Source organism: Lithobates pipiens, unplaced genomic scaffold (genome assembly GCF_037356315.1).
Source record: "Lithobates pipiens isolate NorthernLeopardFrog02 unplaced genomic scaffold, aLitPip1_a1.2 Scaffold_8, whole genome shotgun sequence".
NCBI lineage: Eukaryota > Metazoa > Chordata > Amphibia > Anura > Ranidae > Lithobates > Lithobates pipiens.
In genome coordinates this window covers 105,253,181-105,280,332 of record NW_027507903.1, presented here as the reverse complement: position 1 = coordinate 105,280,332, position 27,152 = coordinate 105,253,181, and the positions used below count along the sequence as shown (strand labels likewise).

General features: G+C 44.2%; 1 protein-coding gene across 4 annotated transcripts in view; it reads left to right on the top strand.

Annotated features, from left to right (window-relative positions):
• Positions 1-1,541: 1,541 nt before the first annotated feature.
• PPCDC (phosphopantothenoylcysteine decarboxylase) overlaps positions 1,542-27,152 on the top strand; it is a 64,699-nt gene continuing 39,088 nt past the window's right edge. Inside the window, exons 1-4 of one of the 4 annotated variants that reach the window (XM_077473033.1) lie at positions 1,566-1,647; positions 4,502-4,669; positions 6,605-6,700; positions 8,903-9,031. In XM_077473033.1, the coding sequence (XP_077329159.1) occupies positions 1,606-1,647; positions 4,502-4,669; positions 6,605-6,700; positions 8,903-9,031 (435 nt within the window). In that variant the 5' untranslated portion in view covers positions 1,566-1,605. The other 3 variants (XM_077473034.1, XM_077473035.1, XM_077473036.1) reach the window with 3 other exon arrangements.

The following is a 27,152-nucleotide window of genomic DNA, read 5'->3' as shown; positions in this document are numbered from 1 at the left end:
GACAGATCTTCAGGTAGAAAGACCACCTCTGGGTCTTTCAGAGGAGGACAAAAAAAGAACACAGCCAGGAGCAGGGAGCAAAGATTTATGGGAGTAGTGTCCTATAAGGTAGTGGAGGCGGGACTTAATCCACACGTTGCTGCAATGGAGTCTGTCAGGAAAAATAATTCTATCACCATACCACCTGTATAAAGCCGGGTACACACTGAGTCTTTTTCTGGTTGAATGAAGAAAAAAAATGTCAGCTCCAGTTGGAGCCGCTGTACTAACTATCTGAAGTTAGTACAGTGTTCTCCCTGGCTGAGCTGCTATGTTCTGACAGGGTGATCCCCCCCCAGAACACTCCGATCAGCGCTCCCCGCTGCGTCACTAGGCACCCGATGCACGTGCCCAGCGGCCGCGATTGCCCGTGAGCACAGCAGCACCGTGGATCTGTGTGTAAACACACAGAGCCACGTCCTGTCAGAGGGGACTCACAAGGGGAGGAGACCGATCAGTGTTCTTCTGTACTGGGAACACACCATTGGTCTCCTCCCCTTGTGAGTCCCCCTCCCCTATAGTTAGAATCACTCCCTAGGATACACATTCAACCCCTTCCCTGTCAGTCACATTTACACAGTACCCAGTGCATTTTTAATCGCACTGATTGCTGTATAAATGTGAATGGTCCCAAAATAGTGTCAAAAGTGTCTGCCACAATATTGCAGTCACAATAAAAATCGCAGATTGCCACCATTACTAGTAAAAAAAAAAATATATATTTTGTAGACGCTATAACTTTTGCGCAAACCAATACGCTTATTGCAAAAAAAAATTCCAAAAATATGTAGAAGAATACATATTGGCAAAAACTGAGGGAATTTTTTTTTTTAAATGGGATATTTATTATAGCAAAAAGAGATAAATATTGTGTTTTTTTTCAACAATTACACCTTTTTTTTTTCAAAAATAAAAAAAGCAGAGGTGATCAAATACCACCAAAAGAAAGCTATTTGTGGGGGAAAAAAATGATAAAAATGTAATTTGGGTACAGTGTTGCATGACTGCGCAATTGTCAGTCAAATGTAACAGCGCTGAAAATTGGTCTGGGCAGGAAGGGGGTGAAAATGCCCTGTATTGAAGTGGTTAAAGTTAATTTTTCCTGAAAATACCTCGTGGCAACACCCGCCATTTTATTCCATAGGACCTCTGCAAAAAAAGAAATAATAGAGCGAGAGAGATATTTGGTTTGGGGGATACAGAAAGGTGAGAAGTGTCAGAATTGGTCCGGTATTGAAGCTGTAATATTATCATGCACTGCATGGACGAAAAAAAACCCCAAAGAATTCCTATTTTGTTCAGGTGTACTGGACCGCTGTACCCCACTGACTCACATCACCTTATGACGTCACACCTTATCTGTGATTAGACACTGCAGAGCATGGTCAAGTGTGTTTTAGGAGATGGGCGGGCACATCTATTTATGACCAGGAAGAAATCGATGATTGGTTGGTGGGCGGGGAGTAAACAGGCGCGAAGGGGTTGTGGGAAGTGCTGGTAATACTTCCCAGGCTTTCCTTACTGTCTCTCGGTGTGAACAAGTCTGTGTACGCCCCGCCCCAGTGTATGCTTAGTACTACAAATCCCAGCATGCTTTGCCGAACAAGCGTAAGCTGAAATCTATATCTAGAAGAGCTGACCGAGAGCGAGCTATAGTAATCTCCCCAGATGTTTCTGACACACGCTTGCGGCAGGAGTGAAGGATGCTGGGATACGGACTGATTGGCTGATCGGGGAGTGCGTACAGACTTCTGGGAGTTGTAGTCTTCAGGGCTAGTTTCCATGCTGCTTGTGTTTATGTGTACAGGACGGGGAATGGAGCCATAGAGAGCAGGGCGGCGGATGATGGTAATGTGATGATCGATGGAAATGAGGAATGGATGGTTTTTTATTCATTTCATTGCTCCATGTTTGAAGAGGACTAACACTCATACTATAATTACATGTGTCTTGCCTGATTCCAGTGAGATGGTAAAGGAGAAGCAGCGACAAAACTTTGTAAAATTTGCAGAGTAATGAGGGGGATAGGACGCCTGTCTGTGTCCAGAACAGGAAGTGAGGGAAAATCTTCCATTGGTGATGCTTATTGCTGTGACACCAGACCACACCTGCCTGCCTCAAGTCCGTTTTTGAAAAATGGAACAGCCAGTCAGAATGCATTTTGTTGCGATCTGGATGTTGATATGGGTTACCGCCAGTAAGGATGGGCTCAGGCATGTTTGCAGCTCCACGTGCCCGAGTCCGCCAGGAAGCTTACCCTGTGCAGTGCTAATTACAGGCAGTGAGACGTTTCCCGATCCGCAGCTGCATATGTCTTGCTGCCTGTGATTAGCACTGCGCAGTGTAACCCTTCTGGCGGACTCGGGCACGTTGAACTGCAAATGCGCCTGAGCCCATCCTTAAGGCTGGGTTGACACTGGAGCGATGCGGGAACGCCGCAAATCCGCAGCGTTTTCCCGCATCGCATGCCTCCCGCCGGCAGTTCACACTGCCCTATGCGGACTGCTGGGAGTGTCAGTGAAATGTTAATGACACCCCCAGATCAGTTCGCATATCGCAGTGCGATCTGCAAACTCGGACAGGAATCGGATCGCATGGTGTGAACACCCATGCGATCCGATTCTGCTGCGGGCCAAAAAAAGGGTCCCGTGCGAGTTTGCGGCGGGTGCGATGCGAATTCAGCCATACTATCTGTATGGCTGAACTTGCATCGCACAGAGATCGGATGTGATTTGCACTGCAGGTGGGGTGCGAATCACATCCGGTTCTCGCTGCCGCAGCGGTGTGAACCCAGCCTAACTGCCAGCAGTAACTGATAATAGCGATTGATCTGCATGTCAGTGTGGATGATCCTGCTCACATACAGATGGACTTCTACAGATGGGAGGAGCCAGCTTGCAGCAACGAGCCAATGGTGGTGTTCAAATACATAACAAGAGCCGTGATAAAAAAAATGTACCGATGGGTTGCTACGTGTCACAGCATCCACACATTTCACCCTACTGTCAGACATCCATTAAACATACTTCTTAGTGAATGAACAGTCTCTTGCTTGGTTTTTGATGTTTTATTAGGGGATTGAACTTGGTTGGGGAAAGGGACATGGGATGCCCACAGGATAAATTAGTATTTTGAAGAATATAGTAACTGCGTCACACTTCTCAAAAGAACAAGATGGCTGACACTAAACTTGACAGACTATTACCTCAGAAGACTTTTTCCTCCAGCGCAATTCCTTGACAGACTTTTACTTCAGAACCCTTCTCCCTCCAGCACACTACTGTCAAAGTCTAGTAATCCCGTCACAGCATCAGAACATGACTAGGCCTTGCTCTGAATAGGTCCCAGTGAGGTTACTTGACCCTATGTAGCTGCCGTACCCCTTTATGGCAGCAACGGTTTACTTGAGAATAAATGTAGATGGACTACTGATCTCAGCAAGTCCGACTTGCAAATCCTGCCCCCCCTCATGGCTGCATCGATCTGACACAAACTCCCATAGTCTCTGGCTCTACATCCAGCTCCCCTGACATGCCTCTTCCAGATCTCTCCACTGTGCTTTCCACTCACTGACACCTGCCCTGGATCCTTCCTGAATGACTTTACTCCGGGTATGCGGACCAACTGTCTCCTCCAGCTCCTGTTTCAGGATACCTCTCCATGATTGTGTAAGGAGAGGCTCCCGAGCTCCTCCATCTCTGGGAGCCTCTCCTTACATAGTCATGGAGAGGTATCCTGAAACAGGAGCTGGAGGAGACAGTTGGTACGCATACCCGGAGTAAAGTCAGATAGGGGTTCCCTCAGACACGACAGTGTAACACTCGATCATCCAGTTCACCCAGCTAACACCTCCCCCCCCCCCCCCAAGCAGGCTGACCATGGGTATATGTAGAAGGCCTGCCCCCTGCCAGTCGGTCAGCTACTGCTATACTAGACCAGTATTTCTCAACTCCAGTCCTCAAGGCGCCCCAACAGGTCATGCTTTCAGGCTGTCCATTATTTTGCACAGGTGATTTAATCAGTTTAACTGCCTTAGTAATTACCACAGCCATTTCATCTGAGGGAAATCCTGAAAACATGACCTGTTGGTGCGCCTTGAGGACTGGAGTTGAGAAACACTGTACTAGACCACTACCCTGCCTCCAGGTCAAAACAAACAGGCCTAGCTCACAGCATAGGCCTGCTTAAATTTACCTGCACTGGCAGCTTACACAAAACTCTTACACTTAGCACCTACCTAAGGTAGAGGGTACTACAAAAGCATTTGTATCAAAAATAGTACAGTTAATGACTTTGTAAATGCCATTCAAAATTACTTCAAAATCTTGTTTACTTTTAACAATCGGCTTCGGAATGAATGCAATTTCCCCAATTTTTTTTTTTAGGAAGTCGAACAGTTGACTGTTCAAGTGTTGCTTTCATTGATCTTTGAATATCCATCTATTTATTTATTTTTCCACAGGATTTGACCAAGGATTTGTTTCCTGAGGACATCAATCCTGCCATGGAATCTCCCGGGGCCATGACTACACCCACACCCCATGAAGCTCGTGTGCTTGTGGGAGTGACAGGCAGTGTGGCTGCGCTGAAGCTTCCACTTCTCGTATCCCGTCTTCTACAAATACCTGGGGTGAGTGTACACAAGTGATATCCATGCTAAACATTTATCATACAAAGTGCAGATTACAAGCTAGAGGAATATTTTACAGGCAGTCCCCAGGCTACAAACAATGGGGACTGTAGGTTTGTTAAGTTGAATCTGTTTGTAAGTCGGAACAGGTACATTTTTTAAGTGTAGCTCCAGCCAAAAAATCTATTAAGTTTTTTTTTTTTTTTTTTTTTTTTTAGATAGCATAGGGAAGGGTTGTCACCCCTGTAACATTTATTTTGCTGTCTGTGCCCCTGTTCAGAAGAGTTCATCTCACTTTCTGTCCCAGTGACAATTGGATTTAGAAAATTTTGGGTTGTTGGGGAAACAAGGATTGGTGATAAAGCATCAGTGGAGACACCTTTTTCCCATATTAACTCTTACAGGAGAGAATTTCCCTTCCTAGGGGTAGATTTCCTTACACTTCCTGTTGTCTCCCTCCGTTTGTAAGTAGGAATCATTTGTAAGTCAGATGTTTGTAAGTAGGGGACTGCCTGTATCTACTTCAGGGCTTCCTTTCAGGGAGTATGGGGACCAAGTGATGGGGGTACAGTGACTGCAGATACCCTCCCAGAGCAGTTATCTTAGGGCTTTGCAGGAGTTGAGATCGGGGCGCTGCGAGTGTGACACATTGGCGGTGCTCCCCACACCTCGTATCTTCTCACCCATTCTCAAACCTTGTGCTATTCTTTCCCAGAATGTAAAGCACTTTGTGAGTGGGGGACCGGTCAATGAATGACAGGATCTGCCTCCAATCACAGAGCACTTTTCATTTTGGGAAAGAAAATAGGTTGAGTTTTGTGAATAGAAGAGAGCGGACGAAGGGGCGGGCAAGTGGCATCATTGCCTAACATTTGCAGATGCTAAATTTATCTCCGCAGCACCAGAAGGTAACGGTTCAGGAGTCACTTCAGGGGAAATTTATACACTAAGCAGCAGCCAATGAGGACATGGGACACACTTAAAGTGTTTGAAAACTCAACGTTTCATATTCCTGATATGTATCTGCTGTACAATGTACTTGTATGGAAACCTATCCTGTTCTCTTTGTATTGCTTCCTTTGTGTGAAATCCCTGGGGTTTCTGTCAGTCCCTCTGCTCTCCTAATAAAAATTGACCACACTAAGCAAGGGAACACACTGTGGTCATTTCTCTAGCTATGCTGGAAACTCAGCCTGTTCTCCTCCAGTGTTCAGATCTGTCCTGGCAACCCACCTGCACAGCCATTCACTGGGCAGCTCCATGTACATTTGCTTCTCCTCCCCAGCTCTTGTGCAGCTGAGAACAGAAGGAATGCGATCACTTATAAAAAAGGTATTTCAAATTTTTTTTTTTTTTTTTTTTTTACAAGGTGATCATTTACAGTCCATTTATTTATGGGTAAGTTATGACCCTGGTGATGCATAGCGGGGGGGAACAAAAACGATAATTCAGTTTTAGGGGTAAGAAGAAGTTGAGTTAAATGGTGACAATGTGAGCTGTGGGTACATTTTTCTTTATGAAACCATTCCTCCCCGCAAATGTAAGTCTTCTTTCCAAAGAAGTAGAAACTGTGGGCAGGCACCTTGAGATGTCTGCAACCTAGAAAAGGAGCCATCTTCATATGTCTGAACCACCCACAGATCTGCCTTAACAGTATACACTGTTTTGGAGAAGCAAGCTGTAGGATGATGTTCAACTGTTGTTTTTTTTTTTTTTTTTTTTTTTTTTTTACTTTAGCCAGAATCCAGATAACTAATTATTTCCATAGCCTTCGCTTTCTGAAATACATTCACCTATATTGTAGCAATACTTTCGTCAATGTTCTTCACCAAGCACTACTTTGTTGTTTGCCTAAACACAGGTTGTCTTATGTTCTGTGCTGCTGGTTTCTGTGTCCTGCATCATATTCCATATAACTTAATGTCTTCTTTGTAGGTACAAGTGCAGGTTGTGACTACGGAAAAAGCAAAACACTTTTATAATGTAAAGGAAATATCTGTACCAATTTTCAGTGATGATGATGAGTGGAAGGTAAGATGTGGAGATTTATTTTTTGTTCTTATGAATTCCTTAAGGCCTGTAGCTAGAGGGGGATAGATTACAGTATGCAATACTTTTCTGGCATTCATGTTTAAGAATGTCCTGCCTCAAACAAGAAAGCAGTTTGACAGTTCTAATGCTTTTACCGACAAATGTGACAATTCAGATAGTTCTTAACCACTTTCAGACCGGACCATTTTGCTGGCTTAAGACCAGACCACGTTTTGCGATTCGGCACTGAGATGCTTTAACTGACAATTGCGCGGTCGTGTGACATGTCTCCCAAACAAAATTGACGTCCTTTTTTCCCACAAATAGAGCTTTCTTTTGGTGGTATTTGATCACCACTGCAATTTTTATTTTTTGTGCTATAAACAAAAAAAGTGTCAATTTTGAAAAAAAAACATTATTTTTTGCTATAATAAATATCCCCTGTTTTTTTTTTTTTTTCCACAGTTTAGGCCAATATGTATTCTTCTACATATTTTTGTTAAAAAAAAAAAAATCGCAATAAGCGATTATTGATTTGTTTGCGCAAATTTTATAGCGTTTACAAAATAGGGGATAGTCTTATGTCATTTTTTATTATTATATTTTTTATTAGTAATGGCGGTGATCAGCGATTTTTTTTTTTTTTTTTTTTTTTTTATTGTGATGCGACATTATGGCAGACACATAGGAAATTTTTTACACATTTTTGGGACCATTGTCATTTATACAGCAATCAGTGCTATACAAATGCACTGATTCCTGTGTAAATGACACTGGCAGTGTAGGGGTTAACCAGGGGGTGGCAGTGTAGGGGTTAAGTGTGTCGTAGGGGCGTGTTACTAACTGTGGGCGGCGTGACTGTGTGTTAGTGAACACTGATCTCTGCTCCAATCGCAGGGAGCAGAGATCAGTGTCACTTGTTGCTAGGCAGAACGGGGAGGTGCTGTTTACTTCCGCATCTCCCCGTGAGACAATCGCGGGTATCCCCGCGGTGATCGAGTCTGCGGGACCCGCGTCTGGACTCAGATCCTGACCGGTGCAAATGTTGATGGCACGGCGGCATTCTTAAAGGGACGTACTTGTACGCCCTTATGCCTGTCTGTGCCATTCTGCCGACGCACATTGTCGTGCGCTGGTCGGGAAGTGGTTAAAGGAGCAGTCCAGCCAAAGCTCGTTTGGCTGGGCTTCTCCTATGGGTCACAGAAATGCAATTCATCTCCTGTAATACGTGTATTTTTTAAGCAGAGAGCGGACTGAAGTCTGCTCTTTTGCTGATGTCACAGATGTCAGCACAGGCACTGCGTCATCCCGTCGGTGGGAGTCTGGATCTGTCAGGTACCTGAACTGACGCCCGTCTCAGCCTCTCAGTGAGCCGCTAAGAGCCTGAGAGGACCACTCCGCCCCCTCCACAGCTCGGTGCTCCAATGAGCAGAGAGCTGTAACGGACAGTCTACAGCTCTCTGCTCACAGAGATCTGAAAACCGCGCGGCCGGCGATGTTCGATCACTTGGTTTTCAGTGCAGAGGCGCCAGGGGACTGATGCTGCATCCACCTAGTTAAGTATAGTTTTTTTAACGTCCTGCCAGCGCATTGCCTCAGTGTGAAACCACTCGAGCTGTTTTTCAGGTGGACTTAATCGAACGCTTCATTCGCTCCTCTGGATCGGTGGATGTCAGAGGTGACATGTCTGCTGACACCCGCTGCTATCCGATCCTGTCCATGAAATCTAGATGGGTGGTGACCCTATTTTCCATCCGTCTGGCGGATCGAATGGGATTGGAGGAAAACGGGCAGGCGGTCCGTTTTCATCTGATCCTTCCCATAGAGAACAGTGGGGCTCTGACAGGTCCGTCTCTACACAGTGAGTGGAAACGGACCTGTCATCCACCTGCTCAGCGGGGATCAGTGGAGCCATTTTCCTCCTGCTGAGCAAAGTGGAGTCTGTCAAATGGACAAGCCCATGTGAAAGGACTTAGACATGTCTATCCCTTAGATAAAGTAGAGTGAGCGTAACTTCCCACATGTTGTTTGTCAGATGATCAGTTGAAACTTAAGGTAAAATTAATGCAACTATCATGTGTAAGTTTTGGTTTAGAAGCACTTTAAGTTTTTTGCATTACAGAGTTCATATTTACAGTTTTTTTTTCTGTGGTAAATATTGACCTTCTGTACTTTTTAATTTTTTATATTCTATACATGCAGATGTGGACGCAGCGCTCTGACCCCGTTCTTCACATTGAGTTGCGACGGTGGGCAGATGTCTTCCTCCTTGCTCCCCTTGATGCCAATACTTTGGGGAAGATTTGCAGTGGGATCTGTGACAACTTATTGGTAGGACATCTGCTTTTTAAATTGGAGTAGTGACAGGTGTATTTGTAGTGGTATGCACAAATAGGTGCTGTGAGAATGCAATGTAAACCAATGAGGCTACCAAGTACCAAGGTAAATCTAACCATAGAGGGGGTTTCGGTCACAATCATTTGTGGTTTAAAGTGTTTGTTACCTCAACACTTCACATTCCTGATATGTTTCTGTTGTACCATATCCTTGTATGAGAGAGTATCCTGTTCTTTCTTCCTTTTATGTGCAATCCCTGGTGTCCCCTTACTTTCCTATTAAAAACTGACCACGTGAAGCAGGAGAGCACATCATGGTCAGTTCTATAGCTATGCTAGGAACTCCTCCAATGATCAGAGTTGTCCTGACACGACCCCGCTGCACAGCCATTCACTGAGAAGGTCCGTGTACTGCTGCTTCTCCTCCTCCAGCTCTTGTACAGCTGAGAGCAGAAGGAATGTGATCATTTATAAAAAAGGTTTATTTTTTTTTTATTTTTTTTATCTGTACAATAATATTTTGCCTTTCATTTCTATTTTAAACGGAATGGGTTGTTTTACAAGGTAATAATTTTGCAATCACTTTAAAAATTGCACATCTACATTTCATTTATATAAAAAGTAAAAGAAAGCTGCGCTTATGGTGAAGAAAACGGCTCCCCTAGGGGGCAAAAGGATAGGTATAGGATAGGCAGGAGGATAGTGGGGGCTGTAGTCAAAATACAAATTTGGACATCTAAGCAGCAAACTCCTCTATCGGGTATTGTCGTCCGGTAAGTGTGGGTCTACCAAATAAACCTCCCTTAGTGCATGTGGAAGTGGGCAGCGAACGACAAGAGTCCCAGAAAGAAACAAATAAACCACTAACTAATTATTACTACTAAGTGTCTATATCCATAAATTTCATATGTAGAATAAAGTGATATACTCAGGTGTGTCATAAATAGATCAATGGTGATAACCCCCCCCCCCCCCCCAAATAAAAATAAAGTATACAATATTCTGTGTAAAAAGTCAGTGAAATTACAATGCATGCATGTGCTAAATCATAGTCCATATAATAGTATGCAATAGTGTATCCAACCCACCAAAAAAAGTATATTAATAATAAAACCAATGGGTATTACGCAAATAAAAATAAGACAAGTGCTGTAAAGTCCACAGATCAAAAAATCCATATCCAGAAGTCAGAACATCACCATAAGAAATATAAGTGAGGCTATATAGTGATTTTCACATCAATGGTGATCACATATTGCATATAACTGAATCAAAAGCATTAATCACAGGTGACTTTTGTGCTCGTAGTATCTCCTGGTGACTTGTGTGCTCCCCTCAAGGGTCCCCACTCACTGAATCCTTTCACCCCTGCAGGGGTAGTGTGCGTGTAATCCACTCTATTAAGCCAGTATCGCCAGGTATCCACTGTTATGGCCTCCAGAGGCGTCCCTTGGGCTCCAGGTTAGGTGGACATGAGTATTAACCACTTCAATACCAGGCACTTAGACGCTTTCCTGCCCATGCCAATTTTCAGCTTTCAGCGCTGTAGCAATTTGAATGACAATTGTGCGGGTCATGCAACACTGTACTCAAACAGATTTTTTATAGTTTTGCTCCCACAAATGGAGATTTCTTTTGGTGGTATTTGATCACCTCTGCGATTTTTTTTTTTTTTTGTTTGTTTTTTTGCGCAACAAATAAAGACCAACAATTTTGAAAAAAAAAAGGTTTTCTTTGTCTGTTAAATTATTTATTTTTTGTAAATAAGTAAATTTTCTTCTTCAATGATGGGCACTGATAAGGCGGCACTGATGAGCAGCACTGGTATGCAGCACTGATGGGTACTTATGGGTGGCACTTGTAGGTGGGCATGGATGGGCACTGATGGGTGGCACCGATGACACTGGGTGGCATTGCTGGGAATCACTGATTTTATTTTGTACATGATGGTGCCAGTCAGTGCCCATTTGTGGGCACTGATTGGCACAGATTGGGCACATGTGGATGGCCATGGGTTGCATAACTGGCTATCTGCATGTTGCCTACATCCCTGGAGGTCCTGGGGGCTTCCCTGGTGTTCAAGTGTGGGCATCCAAGGGAGGGCTGCGCTGATAAACAATCAGCGCAGACCTCCCCTGTCAGGAGAGCCGCCGTTCGGCATCTGTCAGACGCGAGTGAGGAAAAGCCGATCAATGGCTTTTCCTGTTTACATCGTGATCAGCCGTGATTGGATATGGCTGATCACGTGGTATAGAGCCTCTGCTGGAGGCTCTTTACTGAGATCGGTGGAGCGGTGTGTCAGACTGAGCACGTGGCGACATGTTATCCTGAAGGACTTCATATGATGCTCAGTCAGGATAACAGAACCACTTTACGGACGTCAATCTGCTATTGACTGGGCAGGAAGTGGTTAATGTATTCCACTTGGAAAAAGGAAATCGGCTCCCATAGTGTATTAAGTAATTCAAAAATTCCATTTATTAAAAAATGTAAATAAAAACAAAGCATCAATTTATATTTCTTTAAAGTGCTTCCATATAGCAGCAGCCAGACGGATACTACGCATACTACGTCAGTTCCGGGAACTGGAGAGGGTGGAACGCACGCTGCCGTCCCCCCTACTCAGCTTTACACAAGCTCTTCTGTGCTCCGTCTGGCTGCTGCTATATTGAAGCACTTTAAAGAAATATACATTGCTGCTTTGTTTTTTGTTTTTTATATATTTACATTTTTTAATAAATTGAACTTTTTTAATTGCTACACTATGGGAGCTGATTTCCTTTTTCCAAGTGGAATACATTGATACTCATGTCCACCTAACCTGGAGGCCATAACATTGGATACCTGGTGATACTGGCTTAATATAGTGATAATAGGTGATAGGATCTGGTGAATGGGGACCTTTTATGGGGGGGCACACAAGTCACCAGTAGATACTGCGAGCACAAAAGTCGCCTGTGATTGATGCTTTTGATTTATTTATATGCACTATGTGATCACCATTGATGTGAAAATCACTATATAGCTACTTATATAGACACTGTTTATCCTACATATATTTCTTATGGTGATGTTCTGACTTCTGGATATGGATTTTTTGATCTGTGGACTTTACAGCGCTTGTCTTTTATTTTTCTTTGCGCAATACCCATTGGTTTTATTAATATACTTTTTTTGGTGCGTTAGGTACACTATTGCATACTATTATATATGCTTTATATGGACTTTGATTTAGAACATGCATGTATTGTGATTTTATAATACAGACTTTTTACACAGAATATTGTAATACTTTATTTTTTGTGGGGATTTATCACCATTGATCTATTTATGACACACCTGATTATATCACTTTATTCTACATATGAAATCTATGGCTATAGACACTTAGTAGTAATAATTGGTTAGTGGTTTATTTGTTTCTTTCTGGGACTCTTGTCGTTAGTGCACGTGGAAGTGGGCAGCTAAGGGGGGTTTGTTTGTTTGGTAGACCCACATTTACCGGACGACAATAACCTATAGGGGGTGTTTGCTCCTTAGGGAGACAATACAGTTATAATGCAATAAAATACAAGAGGATTAAGAGGGCCCTGCTCAGAAGAGCTTACAATCTAATAGGTTCCAGAGGATGGGAGAGGCTCTGGAGAAATCCTGGAGACGAGCATGAGGAGTGGAGGAGAGGAGAGGTTGAGAGTAGGTCTTGAGAAGAGCAGAGGACGATTTGGGTGATATTTGGAGACAAGATTGGTGATGTAGCTCGGAGCAGAGTTGTGAATGGCTTTGTATGTTGTGGTTAGTATTTTAAATTTAATTCGCTGGGGGATTGGGAGCCAGTGTAGGGATTGGAGGAGAGGGTTTGGCAGACGCTGAGCGGTTGGTGAGGTGGATAAGTCTGGCAGCAGTATTCATGATAGACTGAAGAGGGGAGTTGCAATAGTCAAGGTGAGAGATAACAAGGGAGTGAATGAGGAGCTTGGTGGTTTCCTTTGTTAAAAAGGGGCAAATTTTAGAGCTGTTACGGAAGGTGAATTCTACAAACTTCAGACAACAATTGGATTTGAGGCTGAAATGACAAGTCAGGGTCTAGGATTACACCTAGTACCCTGGCCCGAAGGGAGGGACTGATGGTTGCATTGTTGATTTTGATGGAAAAGTCATTGAGGGGGGGCATGGGTGAGCGGGGCATGGGCGGAGGGGGGGAGGGGGTTTGGGGTAATATTAGCTCAGTTTTAGAGAGATTTATTTTAAGGAAGTGGTGCAACATCCATGCTTATATGTCGGAGAGGAGACTGAAGGAGTGAGGTGAGGAGTAAACCGACAGATTTGGGTGTCATCGGCATATAAGTGGTATTGGAAGCCATGGGTGGTTATCAAGTGACCAAGGGAGGAGGTGTAGATAGAGAAGGGGTCCAAGAACAGAGCCTTGGGGGACCCCCACAGAAAGGGGCAGTAAAGAGGAGGAGACAGAGTTGTAGGTGACACTGAAGGAGCGCTGTGATAAATAGGCAGAGAACCAGGATAGAGCAGAATCTCGGAATGTATTGAGAAGGAGCGGGTGGTCAACAGTATCAAAGGCTGCAGAGAGGTCAAGTAGTAGGAGTTTGGAGTACTGGCTGTTGGTTTTAGCAGTTACTAAATCGTTAGTGAGTTTTAGTAAGGCAGTTTCCGTGGAGTGCTGTGTGCAAAAGCCAGACTGTAAGGGGTCAAGAAGATTATTTTCGAGGTAGGAGCGAAGACGGTTGTAGACTTAAGAGTTCTAGAAGTGTAGAGGTGAATGGGAGCAATGAGATGGGTCTTAAGTTGTTCAGGTTGGTAGGGTCCAGTGAGGGCTTTTTAAGTATGGGAATGATCTGCACATGTGTTAGAGGGGAGGGGAAGGTGCCACTAGAGAGGGAGAGATTGAAGATCTGAGGGAGCATAGGATAGAAGAAGAGGGTGACCATAGTAGTTGTGAGGGAACAGGACCCAAGGGACAATTGATTATGTGGGCATCTGAGAAGTTTTGTAACCTCTTCAGTAGTAGCCAGTTCAAAAGAGGAGAGTGTTGAATGTGCTGCTAGGCAAGGTATGTTGGGTGGGGAGGATGTACGCACAGTGGAGGTGTCCTCACAAATTGCATCAATCTTGTCTATGAAGTTGGCAATCTCTTGGGTACTGAGTGAGTTAGTGGGTAGAGGGGATGGGGGACAAAGCAAAGAGTTGAGAAGAGGGGACTGGATGACAAGGAATTAATAAGAGAGACTTGTTTGGCAGTATGGAGGCAGGAATTGTATTTTAAAAGTGCAGCTTTATATAGGGTGAAGTCTTGCAGGCATTTGGTTTTACGTCGTTCAAGAGCACAGCAATGTCTCTTGAGATTTCTAGTGTTGTCAGTTTGCCAGGGTTGTAATGGTCGGGGCCTGATTCTGCACGTGGTTAGAGGAGCAAGTGCATCTAGTGAAGAGTGAACTGTTGTAGACAGAGGTGGCAAGGTTAGGACAGGAGAGAGATTGTCATATAGGTGGTCAGTAGCGGAATAGAGAAGAGAAGGATTAACCACTTTATTATATGGTTTTTATACACCCTTCCTTCCCAGACCAATTTTTAGCTTTCAGCACTCTCACTCTTTGACAATTATTCAGTCATGCTACACTGTACCCAAACCAAATGTTTATTATTTTCTTCCCACAAACAGCTTTCTTTTGGTGGTATTTAATCACCGCTGTGTTTTTTATTTTTTGCAATCTAAGCGGAAAAAGACATTTAAAAAAAAAAAAAAAAAATTATAATTTTTTTTTAGTTTCTATTGTAAAATTTTGCAAAAGTAATTTTTATTCATAAATGTGGGCCAAAATTTATACTGCTACATATCTTTAGTAAAAATAACCCAAATTGGTGTATATTATTTGGTCTCTGTGAAAGTTAGTCTACAAGCTATGGTGCAAATCATTAAAAAATGATCACACCTGATGTATCTCATTTCTTGAGACCCTAACAAGCCAGGAAAGTACAAATACCCCCCCCCCCCCCATTACCCTTTTTTTGGAAAGCAGACATTCCAAGGTATTTAGTAAGAGGCATGGTGAGTTTTTTTGAAGTTGTAATTTTTTCCTACAATTCTTGGTAACATTTTTTTTTTTGCACAAAATTGTCATAGCAAGTTATTTATCTCACACAGCACATGCATACTTGCAATGACACCCCAAAATACATTCTTCTACTCCTCCTGAGTATAGTCATACCACATGTGTGAGACTTTTACACAGCCTGGCCATATACAGAGGTCTAACATCCAAGTAGCACTGTCAGGCGTTCTACGAGCATAAATTGCACATCTCATTTGATGACAACATATCACACTTTTGAAGGCCCTGGAGCACCAGGTCAATTTAAACGCCCACAAAATAACCCCATTTTGGAAAGCTAACACCCCAACGTATAATCTATGAGGCATAATGAGTCTTTTGAACGGTTCATTTTTTTTTTTTTTTTTTTTTTTTTTTTTTCCCCAGAAGTTTTTGGAAACTGTGGAAAAAAAAAATGAAAACACTTTCTTTTAGACAAAGTTGTCCATTTATAAGATATTTCCAACATATAGCATGTACATAGCAAAAATGGCACCCCAAAATACATTCTGCTGCTCCTCCTGAGTATAGTGATACCAAATGTGTGAGACTTTTCCACAGCCCGGCCACATACAGAGGCCCAACATTGAAATAATAACAGGTAAACAGTGTAGCACTAAATGAATGTGACTAGGTGAAATAACAATTAAGTCACCTCAAATGGGAATAGATTAAACTAAAATAAGTAAATGTGACATAAAAACATACACCAAAAATAGGGTAATACTAATGAACCACAATAGTCCAATAACCAAATGTCCACATATAGTGTCCAATAAATGGAAAAATGTATCTTCAATCTCAAACTGAAGTAGGAAACGTGGTCAAGATGGATAAATCAGAAATGCAGATGGATCGAATATACAGCGGTATACATCTGAAAGATACTCAAATGTGAAGATGGGTAGTCTTACCACACCAGGTGGACACACATGCCATACGGCTGTGCGTCTAATGCGCTTATAGTACTGGATCCCCAGTGATGAGATGGTGCCAATTGGGCTGGTGATGCCATCCCAATTAAAAATGGCACCTTCAGGCATTCTAGGTGCACACATCTCATTTCTCAACCACCTATTACATTTTTGAAGGCCCTGGAGCACCAGGACAATGGAAACGCTCACAAAATGACCCCATTTTGGAAAGCTAACACCCCAACATATAATCTATGAGGCATATTGAGTCTTTTTGAATGGTTCGTTTTTTTCCCCCCGACGTTTTTGGAATATGTGTTAAAAAAATATGAAAACGCATATTTTTTATTTTTTTTTTATACAAAGTTGTCCATTTATAAGATATTTCCAACACATAGCATGTACATAGCAAAACTGACACCCCAAAATGCATTCTGCTACTCCTCCCGAGTATGGCGATACCACATGTGTGAGACTTTTACACAGCCTGGCCACATACAGAGGCCCAACATCCAAGTAGCACTGTCAGGTGTTCTAGGAGCATAAATTACACACACAAATTCCTGCCAACCTTTCACATTGTTGACGGCCCTTCATATTTCTAACACATAGCATGTACTGTACATACCAATTAAAAACCAAAATACATTCTGCTGAGCAAAGGGTAAAGAAAAGATTACCTGCAGTTTTAGTAGTGCAGTGGTCCACAGAGGAGAGCATCGGTCCAGGCAGCAGGCAGGAATGTGAACAGCGACAGCAAAACGGGCAACAGGCAGGAATAGTCAGTACAGGTAGAGATGTTGTCAGCACAGCCAAAGCATTGGTCCAGATAGCAGGCAGGGATGTGGTCAGCAGCAGCAAAAGGATCAAAGGATTGTCCATGCAGCAGGCAGTAATACTGTCCATAATTAGTACATGCAGCAGGCAGAGGTATGGTCAGCACAGCCAGAGTATTTGTCCAGGGAGAAGGCAGGACCATCAAGCTTAGGGCATCGGTCAGGAAAGAATGTAGACTGGGTAGAGGCTTCTCCCATCCAAATCACTTTGAAGCCTCCGGACAACCAGACCCAGTTCTGGGAACACAGAAAACCAAAAACTGTTTTTCTGAACTCGGAACATTATTCTGGAGCCCCTCACATATGTGAGACCCCTGTGTAGCAAGGTGAAAGATCAGTCCAAGGGGTAGGCAAAAACATGGTCAACAGGCTGATGTCAGTGCAGGTAATAGGCAGAGGCATAGTTGATACAGTCCAGGGTCAGTTCATGTGAAAGGCAAAAACATGGCGGATAAACAATGCAGACGGTAGGCAGCGGCATAGTCGAGAAACAGGCCAGGGTCAGTTCACATGGAAGACAATGATATGGTTGGCTGAGGCTGGGAAATATTAAGGACAGAAATTGAAAACTGGGAAATGGCGGTATTAGAAATATGGGCTAATAGTTTTTGAGAGTGTGATATCGCTTGAAGCATTCTCCGATGCAAAGGCCAGGTTGGGAGGGACAGTCGAGACAATGGAAGCTGGTGTCTTTCCTAACTCCTCTTTTGGTGCACACCGACATTTATTTTTTTGCGTCGTCTTCCGGATCCTGATGGTGGAATATGGTCGGAAAATGGCGCTCATATAGTCTGCTGACACAATCGGAGCGAATGCTTTCTGGGGGGGGGATACTTGTTGGTAGATCAGGGCTGTGACAATGTCTTCAATAAACTTTATGAAGGTAGTGGGTGTTTCTGTTGATTTTTGGTAGACGATGAGAGAATTTGAAGAGGAGGGCCGGTTTTGAAAAAAAAAAATTAAAAGTCAGCAGCTGCAAACACTGCAGCTGCTGACTTTTAATAAGCACACTTACCTGTCCGGGGCGCCCGCGATGTCGGCCGACCGAGGCTGACCCGTCCCTCGGTCTCGGGTCCCGGCGCCGCCATTTTGGGTAAGGGAAAGAGGCAGTGGAGCCTTGCGGCTTCACTGCCCGTTTCCTACTGCGCATGCGTGAGTCGCGCAGCGCTTTGTGAATGGGACGCTCTGTGTTCTGGGACACACAGTTCCCAGAACACAGCGCGACCCATTACCCAGAAGACGCCGCATGGAGGAGAAAAAGAAGATCTCCGTGGAGGAGAAAGAGGCAGATTAGGATGATGTGCCTAGCAACAGGCATTTATGGTAAGTACATAAAAAATACATATATATTTTTTTTTTTTTTTTCTTTTTTCAGGGTGGCCCTCCACTTTAAAAGGGCCAAATGAAAAAAGTTAATTGTGACTGAAAGGTAGGGCTGCAACTTGATCATTTAAATCCACCCCCCCATGAATTTATTGTACTCATTGATACAGGAAGGCTTGCGAACGGGACCGCGTTTTCGGCAAAGTTCCACCGAGGTGTCATCGTGTATGGTGGACATGATGTACACATCTTTCCTATCCCTCCACTTCACTGCCAACATTTCCTCGTTCCTCAAGCTTGTCGATCATCCCCCTTTGGTTGTGGTGACAAGACGTGAGAAGCCCTTTCGGATTTTCCTTGTTGTACCACAGGAAAAGTGTTGTTTTTATTTTTTTTAAGGTATAGGTGGCAGAGAAGGGGCAAACTGGTGTAATAGTTGTCCATGTAAATGATGCCCCTTTTGGAGGAGTGGGAATGCCAATTCCCAAACAATTTTTCCACTTATTACTATGTACGATGGACACTCAGGGGGCTGGAGCTGGGAATCTTTGCCTTCGTACAATGAGTACACGTAACCAGTGGTGCTTTCACAGAGCTTGTTGAGCATCAAGCCGTACCTTACTCTCTTACTGGGGATATATTGCTTGATTCCCAGCCAGCCTGTGAAATGCACCAGGGATTCGTCCACAGAGCTGTTTTTGTTGGGAACATAAAGTTCGGCAAACTTCTGGGGGAAAAAAATTATTTAGGGGGAAAATTTTATATAGTTTATCAAAGTTTGGGTGATTTCGAGGGGGGGAGGGGGTCACTGTGAGTTGTCACTGAAATGCAGGAAGTACATTTATAATTTCGTATCGGGACCTGGACCCAATGAAAAAATTGACATATGGTGGATGGGTTTGGTCGACCAATACATATGCATTTCATTTTCTTTGTAAGCCCCATGTTGAGCCGTTAAGCCTTGAAACAATTGGAAGCTCCACCACTTTTAGGGGTCTCCATTCAAAAGGGCAGGCATAGCTGAAGCTGGGGTTGGTTGCAATGAATTGTTGGGCAAAAAGATTGGTTTGGTCCACGATGCCTCAAACGAATTTGTCAGGTAAAAATAAATTTAAAAAATCCATTTGGGAAAAACCTGCAGTGTTGACCTGCACACCTGGCTGTGCTGTAAAAGGGGGGATAGTGGATGACCCTGTAGTAGAAGGCAGCTACAATGGGTTTGCCAAGGCATCTGGAAGCTGGGTTTGGGCCCTAATTCTTTGGCTCGCACTTGTACTGGGCCTTTCCTCCTGGGATCTAGCAGCGCTTGTACTGGGCTCTCCTCCTGGGGTCTACCACCGTTGGCAATGCTGGTAGCTGCCTGGTGTACGGACTTCTTCCTCCTCTGATTCGGATCCTGATGTGCTGCCTTCGGGGGGCTCATATTCTGAACCAGAATCGGAATCAAAAATGAGCTGTGAGAGCTCCCCGTTGCTCTTATCGGTCAGACTGAGTATTTGGTATGCCTCTTCTGGGGTGTACACCTTCCTGATGGACAGGTACTAGTTGACAGGTCCTCTTTATTTATTGGGGTCAATCTGGGCACAGTAGTTCGTATATAGGGTACTGTAACATGTAACTCACTGTTAGCTAATCTCCTCCTCATATTGGATTGGTGTGTGAAGAGGAGAACCCAGCAACAGCGGTTACACACTGATGTTTTGTTTACATTTAATGACTGGCTGTGATTGGACACAGCCTGTCACATGGTATAGAGCCAATTGATTGGCTCTTTACCCTGATTGGGGCTAGGTTGTATCCAAGGGAAAAGCCTCAGTCCTGATTGCTGCGCATGGTCACCATGCACGCTGCTACACAAGGAGCTCTGCATAGTGACCGATCACAGCCGGTCACGCTGCTCCCGAAGCTCCACCGCTCCATTACCCCCATCGGGGAATGGCTGTGTCCAAGGGACATGCCGGATCTCCGATCACCACTCGGGGGCCTGCAGTAGCGGCGATAAGCCAAGGATATCGTATGACACCCACCCAGGATGGGAGATCCCATCTGTGGACGTCATTTTACTATGGTATTTGACTACTGGGTAATGAAGTGGTTAAAGGGGTGAAGGTTTCTACAAGTAATGGTTTGCTTGGAGGGATAGGTGGTTGGAGGCAAGGATACAGTGAAAGTAATGAGTTTGTGATCGTAGAGAGGAAAGGAGATGTTGGTGAGGTTTCCAGGGTTGCAGAGATGGGAGAATACAAGGTTAAGGGTATTACCATTGGAGTGAGTGGAAGTATGTGTCCACTGGGTTAGGTCAAAAGATGAGGTCAAGTCGAAGTTTATCTGTAGTGGGCTGTTAACATTGACAGGAATGTTGAAATCACCAAGAATGATAGTGGGTATTTCGTAGGAGAGAAAGTAGGGTAGCCAGGCAGCAAAGTAATCAAGAAAGCGTAATATTGGTCCAGGAGGGCGATAAATTGCTGCAATCCTCAGACAAATGGGAGAAAACAGACAAATACAGTGCATCTCGTAAGAAGAGAGGGATAGAGAGGGAGGGACAGGAAGGATTTGGAAGGTGCTTTGTGGGGATAGAAGGAAGTCAACTCCACCTCCTTTCTGTCTGTTGGGTCTTGGGGCGTGAGTCCAATGGAGACCACCATGGGAGAGGGCAGCAGAAGCTGAGTCAACATTTTGAAGCCAGGTTTATGTTATGGCGAGTATGTTAAAGCCATGAGAGATGAAGAGGTCATGTACAGATGTTGGCTTGTTACAGATGGGGCGGGCATTCCAAATGGTGCATGAGATTGGTGGGCTGCTTTGAGGAAGCAGGGGGATGGAAATTAAACTGAGTGGATTGTGGTGGTTGCCAGAGGGGAAGGGGTATTGGATATGTGGCTTGCAGTTGTAAAATGGCGTACCAGGATTAGGAGAAATGTCACCTGAGACTAGAAGGAGGGCGAGGAAGGCAAGATGGGAGTGGGAAGTGCATGAGCGCACGTGTCTAGTGGCCCTGGTGTTTATGTCGGTATGTAGGTGCAGCAAATTCAGGAGATGATGGGTGCCATAGTAGGGAGAGGGTAGGAGTGAGGGGGATATGTGCATGCTGCAGGGAAGAGAGGAGGGGTAGAGTAAATATCATTTTACGATAGAAGACACCAATGTCAGAAGGAAGAGAAAAAGGAGCAGGTTAGTGGCTAGAGTGGGAAACTGACTATATAAAATGTAAAAAGCTGGTTTGCTTGTCGTCTTGCAGAGTGTAGCAGAGTTCTTGTTGTATCTTCATCCAGTTTTAGTTATCCTGCTTTCTTTAAACTGCATCGGTGAAACTGCACATCACTTGTGACAGAGCCACTCAGGACAGAGCCATGATGTCTGCACCACCCCATAGGTTGCTTTCAATTTATAGGGAGACTGAGCAGGCATGCATTTCTCAGCTGGCCGTTATTGGGTCTGATTTGAGACACCTGAATATGAGAGAAGAGATAGCCAATACCAGACCAGCTACAGATACAGGCAAGGGTCGCAAAGCTAATTACCTCTCTTGATCACTCAAGCCAAATGGGGTTGAGAATCAATCACCAGTAATATTGATATTGCAGTGTGGTTGTTATAGAGCTAGCATTAAATATAGAAGTTTAACCACTTTCAGACCGGACCATTTTGCTGGTAAATGACCAGAGGTCTTTTTACAATTTGGCACTGCGCTGCTTTAACTGGTAATTGCGCGGTCATGCAATGTTGTACCCAAACAAAATTTGCGTCCTTTTCTTCCCACAAATAGAGCTTTCTTTTGATGGTATTTGATTGCCTCTGCGATTTTTATTTTTTGCGATATAAATGGAAAAAGACCGCAAATTTTGAAAAAAAATGATATTTTCTACTTTTTGTTATTAGAAAAATCCAATAAACTCAATTTTAGTCATACATTTAGGCCAAAATGTATTCAGCCACATGTCTTTGGTAAAAAAAAAGTCAATAACTGTATATTTATTGGTTTGCGCAAAAGTTGTCACATCTACAAACTAAGGTACGTTTTCTGGAATTTACGCAGCTTTTAGTTTACGACTGCCTATCTCATTTCTTGAGGTGCTAAAATGGCAGGGCAGTACAAACCCCCCCCCAAATGACCCCATTTTGGAAAGTAGACCCCCTAAGGAAATTGATAAGTGGCATGTTGAGCCCATTGAATATTTTATTTTTTTGCCTCAAGCGATTTGAATAATGACAAAAAAAAAAAATTTTTTTTTTTTTTTACACAAAGTTGTCACTAAATGATATATTGCTCACACATGCCATGGGCATATGTGAAATGACACCCCAAAATAAATTCTGCTGCTTCTCCTGAGTACGGGGATACCACATGTGTGGGATTTTTTGGGAGCCTAGCCGCGTACGGGGCCCCGAAAGCCAAGAAACGCCTTCAGGTTTTCTAAGGGCGTAAATATTTGACTTCACTCCTCACTACCTATTACAGTTTTGAAGGCCATAAAATGCCAAGATGGCACAAAACCCCCACAAATGACCCCATTTTAGAAAGTAGACACCCCAAGCTATTTGCTGAGAGGCATGTTGAGTCCATGGAATATTTTGTATTTTGCCACAAGTTGCGGGAAAATTACAAACTTTTTTTTTTTTTTTTTTTTCACAAAGTTGTCACTAAATGATATATTGCTCACGCATGCCATGGGCATATGTGAAATGACACCCCAAAATAAATTCTGCTGCTTCTCCTGAGTATGGGGATACCACATATGTGGGACTTTTTGGGAGCCTAGCCGCGTACGGGGCCCCGAAAACCAAGCACCGCCTTCAGGCTTTCTAAGGGCGTTACAGTTTTGAAGGCCATAAAATGCCAAGATGGCACAAACGCCCCCCAAATGACCCCATTTTGGAAAGTAGACACCCCTAAATTTAGGGGTACACTAGTGAGACTAGGTAATAAATGGCGGGTGCCCTGAAACTATAAAAAAATCACTAACCAACCAGCCTCACCTGTAACCGTTATATGGTGATCACTGGTGAAAGGGTTAACTAGGGGGCAATCAGGGGGCTTTATGCGGTAGTATATGGGGGTCCCTGGCGCTATAAAAAGCTGCGGCGAACCTAAATACCTACCTGCCTAACTAGCGTCACCTGTGACACTAATACAGCGATCAGAAAAACGATCGCTTAGTAGGCTGGGTTCACACTGGAGCGATGCGGGAACGCCACAAATCCGCGGCGGGTTCCCGCATCGCATGCCTCCCGGCGGCAGTTCACACTGCCCTATGCGAACTGCTGGGAGTGTCAGTGAAATGTTAATGACACCCCCAGATCAGTTCGCATATCGCAGTGCGATCTGCAAACTCGGATCGCATGGTGTGAACACCCATGCGATCCGATTCTGCTGCGGACCAAAAAAAGGGTCCCGTGCGAATTTGCGGCGGGTGCGGCGCGAATTCAGCCATACTAACTGTATGGCTGAACACGAATCGCACAGAGATCGGATGTGATTTGCACTGCAGTGCGGTGCGAATCACATTTGTTCTCATAAACCGCTGCAATGTGAACCCAGCCTTAGTGACCCGGGGGGTGATCACGGGGTTAAACCTTTATTGGGGGGGGGTTAGGGGGGCACATTAGAACTAAAGGGGGCTAACCCTAACTGCCCTAACAGTTATTACAGTCACAAATGACACCAATGCAAAAAAAAAAAAAATGCAATTGGTGTCACTGTGACTGGGGGGGGGGGGCAGGGGTAATTGGGGGGGGGGGGGTGATCGGGGGGTAAAGGGGGGGTGTGAGTGTGCCTGGCATGTTCTACTGTACGTGTGGTGTGTTGGTGCAACTCACCGATCCTCTCTCCTCGGTGCCGGAACGAAAAATACCGACACGGAGGAGAGATTACATCACTTCCTCTCCTGTGTTTACATTACAGGAGAGGAAGTGATGTCACGGAGCATTTCTATTCGTCGGGAGCGATCGCGAGGGGGTGGCCATGAATGAATGGCCGCCCCCTCATCCCGGATCGCTCCCGAACGAATACCGACCGCCGCAGGCACCGGGGGGGGCCCCCGATCGGGCCCCCCACCCGCGGGAAGGCAGGGACTTATATATACGCCCATATGCCTGCCCGTGCCATTCTGCCGACGTATATCGTCGTGTGGCGGTCGGCAAGTGGTTAAAGATATGGCAGCAGAAGACATTTATCAAAAATAGTACAGCAGTGTCAGTTCAGTAGAGATGTACAGATGGATAGAAGAGCAGAGAAGACATGATCATACTTGATAACTGCGTCAGTGAAACTGCGCATCACTCGTGACAGAGCCATGATGTCTGCGCCTTGCCCCTGTCTGCACCACCCCATAGGCTGCTTGAAATTTATAGGGAGACTGAGCAGGCATGCATTTCTCAGCTGGTCATTATTGGGTCGCCATGCAGACTAGTGTGAACCAAACGTTGGGGATTATGTTCATTTCTTGCTGTTAAAGAGGTTGTTGTAAACCTTTTTTTTCACCTTAATGCATCCTATCCATTAAGGTGAAAAAACACCTGGCAGTGTCCGCCCCCCCCCCCCCCCCCCGTTTTTGCTTTCCTGAGCCCAGAATTTCCGTGCGCATGTCCCCGCCATCCTTCTCTCCACAGAGTCCTGGCTTTGATTGGATAGATTGATAGCAGTGCAGCCATTGGCTCCCGCTGCTGTCATTCAAATCCAATGATGTGGGCGCCGGGGGGGGGGGGGGGGGTTAGGGCCGAGTCATACACTCGGCGTCTATGGCCGCAGAGTGTATGATTCAGGAGGGCGCTCGCAAGGTAACCCTCTTGGGAGAGCGCTTCTCCTAGGTGGTGGTCTAATGCAGGGAGGAGTCACGAGAACTGCCGAGAGCCCCAAGAAGAGGACGATCAGGGCCACTCTGCAAAATGAGCTGCACAGTGGAGGGAATTATGACATGTTTGTTTTTTTTATAAAATATATATATATAATATATATATATATATATAATATATATAATTTTTTTTTTTTATATAAAACAAAGCTTTAGTTATCACTTTAAGTTTATTACATTTGGCCCTTAGGTACTTTTTTAATTCTTCTGAAGCCATATAATTTGTCAGATTGCAGGCTTTGTTAGTTTTATTACTTTAAACTTTGGATAAGTCATTGATGGATACATCACACAGTGCCTGTCTGCACTGCAGCCCTGTTTGTTTACTATTTATAATCATGTATGACTGTACTGCCCTGATACACCACAAGCGGGCATATATGGAGAAAAAAATGAACCTTTTAGGGGTATAATATTGGTATTTTACTTAAACGTTTCTTGTGCATTCCTGAATAGCTATCACATTTTTAGAATATAATTACGGTAGGTCATTCTGAAATACCAAGCTGAACTCCAAGAAACCATACAATTCTCCCTTCCCGTGGGGCTGCACCTGCACTGCAAGGGTTGACAGTTCATTTAGTCAGGGGGAAAGGTCAAAGCATTTTTATTTACCTGATCTTCCAACAGACAGTGCTCCCTCATGCTCCAGTGGTGTTGGACTGTCCCTCGATGTCCTCAAAACCAATACATCAATCTTGATGACCTCAAGACATTAGCTCCCCCAAGCATAAGAGAAGAATTGAAGGACCAGTCTAGCAGCATGGAGGAGCTTGCATAAGCGAAGGATCAGTCACCTCTGCGGGTTATATTTTAATATATATTAATTATTCTTGGTAAAAGTAAATCGCAATAAGCTTTTATTGATTGGTTTGCGCAAAAGTTATAGCAAACTAAGGGTAAAGATTTATGACATTTTTATTTTTTATTACTAGTAATAGTGGCGATCTGCGATTTTAGCGGTATTGCGACGGACAGATCAGACAATTTTTTTTTTTTGACATTTATACAGCGATAGTACTATAAAAATCTACTGATTACTGTGTAAATGACACTGGCAGGGAAGGGGTAGCACTAGGGGGCGATCAAGGGGTTAACTGTTTGTTTTAACTGTGGGGATGGGAGTGACTAGGAGAGGAGACATATCATTTTTCCTACTTAGTAGGCGCAAACAATGTTTCCTCCTCCCTGACAGCACAGGGATTTGTGTGTTTACACACACAAATCCCCATGCTTGTTCATGTGATCGCGCGCGCCCTCTGCTGGCCGGGATAAAGAAGAATGTACCTGTACAGGATTTCGCCCAGGGGAGCCATTCTGCCACAGTATATCTGCATGAGCTGCCCCAGGAACCGATTAAAGAGGAACTGCAGTCTGCTCACATAATTTGTAATAAAAAATGTTTTACTATCCAAAATTAAAATAACAAGGGCAGAAGATTTAATGGATGGAAAGTTGAAAAAAAATGACTGAAGGTCTGCTTTAAGCACTTTTCTGCACCTTCCAGACCTAAATGAGCAGTTAACACAAACCGTTTCAACTTTCATAGAATTCAGCTTTAAATTGGAAGTTAAACTAGCTCAAAAAATATCACTCTTTGGGCACAAGAGAAGCCTTGGTGAGGTGAAGAAGCAAGCCAGGTAGTTCCAATTATTGGGAAGGGGCACTCCCTTTTCCCTAGCTACTCAAGTACTCTGAGCTCTTGTGTGGGGGCAGGGAATTTTTTTTTGCTGTCAACCCTGTACTCCCACTGACAAAAAGGGAGACTTGGGCTGGCCATACACATATAGAGTTTTGGCCGTATGCAGTGCAAACAACTATTCGTTGCTCGGTAGAGACTTGTCCACTAACTGACAGAATAAAATAATTTCCATGTTCAAAAGTGATCAGTCAATACCATATTTTTATAATTCCAGTTTACCGTATATACTCGAGTATAGGCCGACCCGAATATAAGCCGAGGCCCCCAATTTACCCCCAAAAAAACTGGCAAACTTATTGACTCGTGTATAAGCCGAGGGTGAGACATGCCTGTCCATCCCTGTGTGTGTGTCCGTCCATCCCTGTGTGTCCGTCCATCCCTGT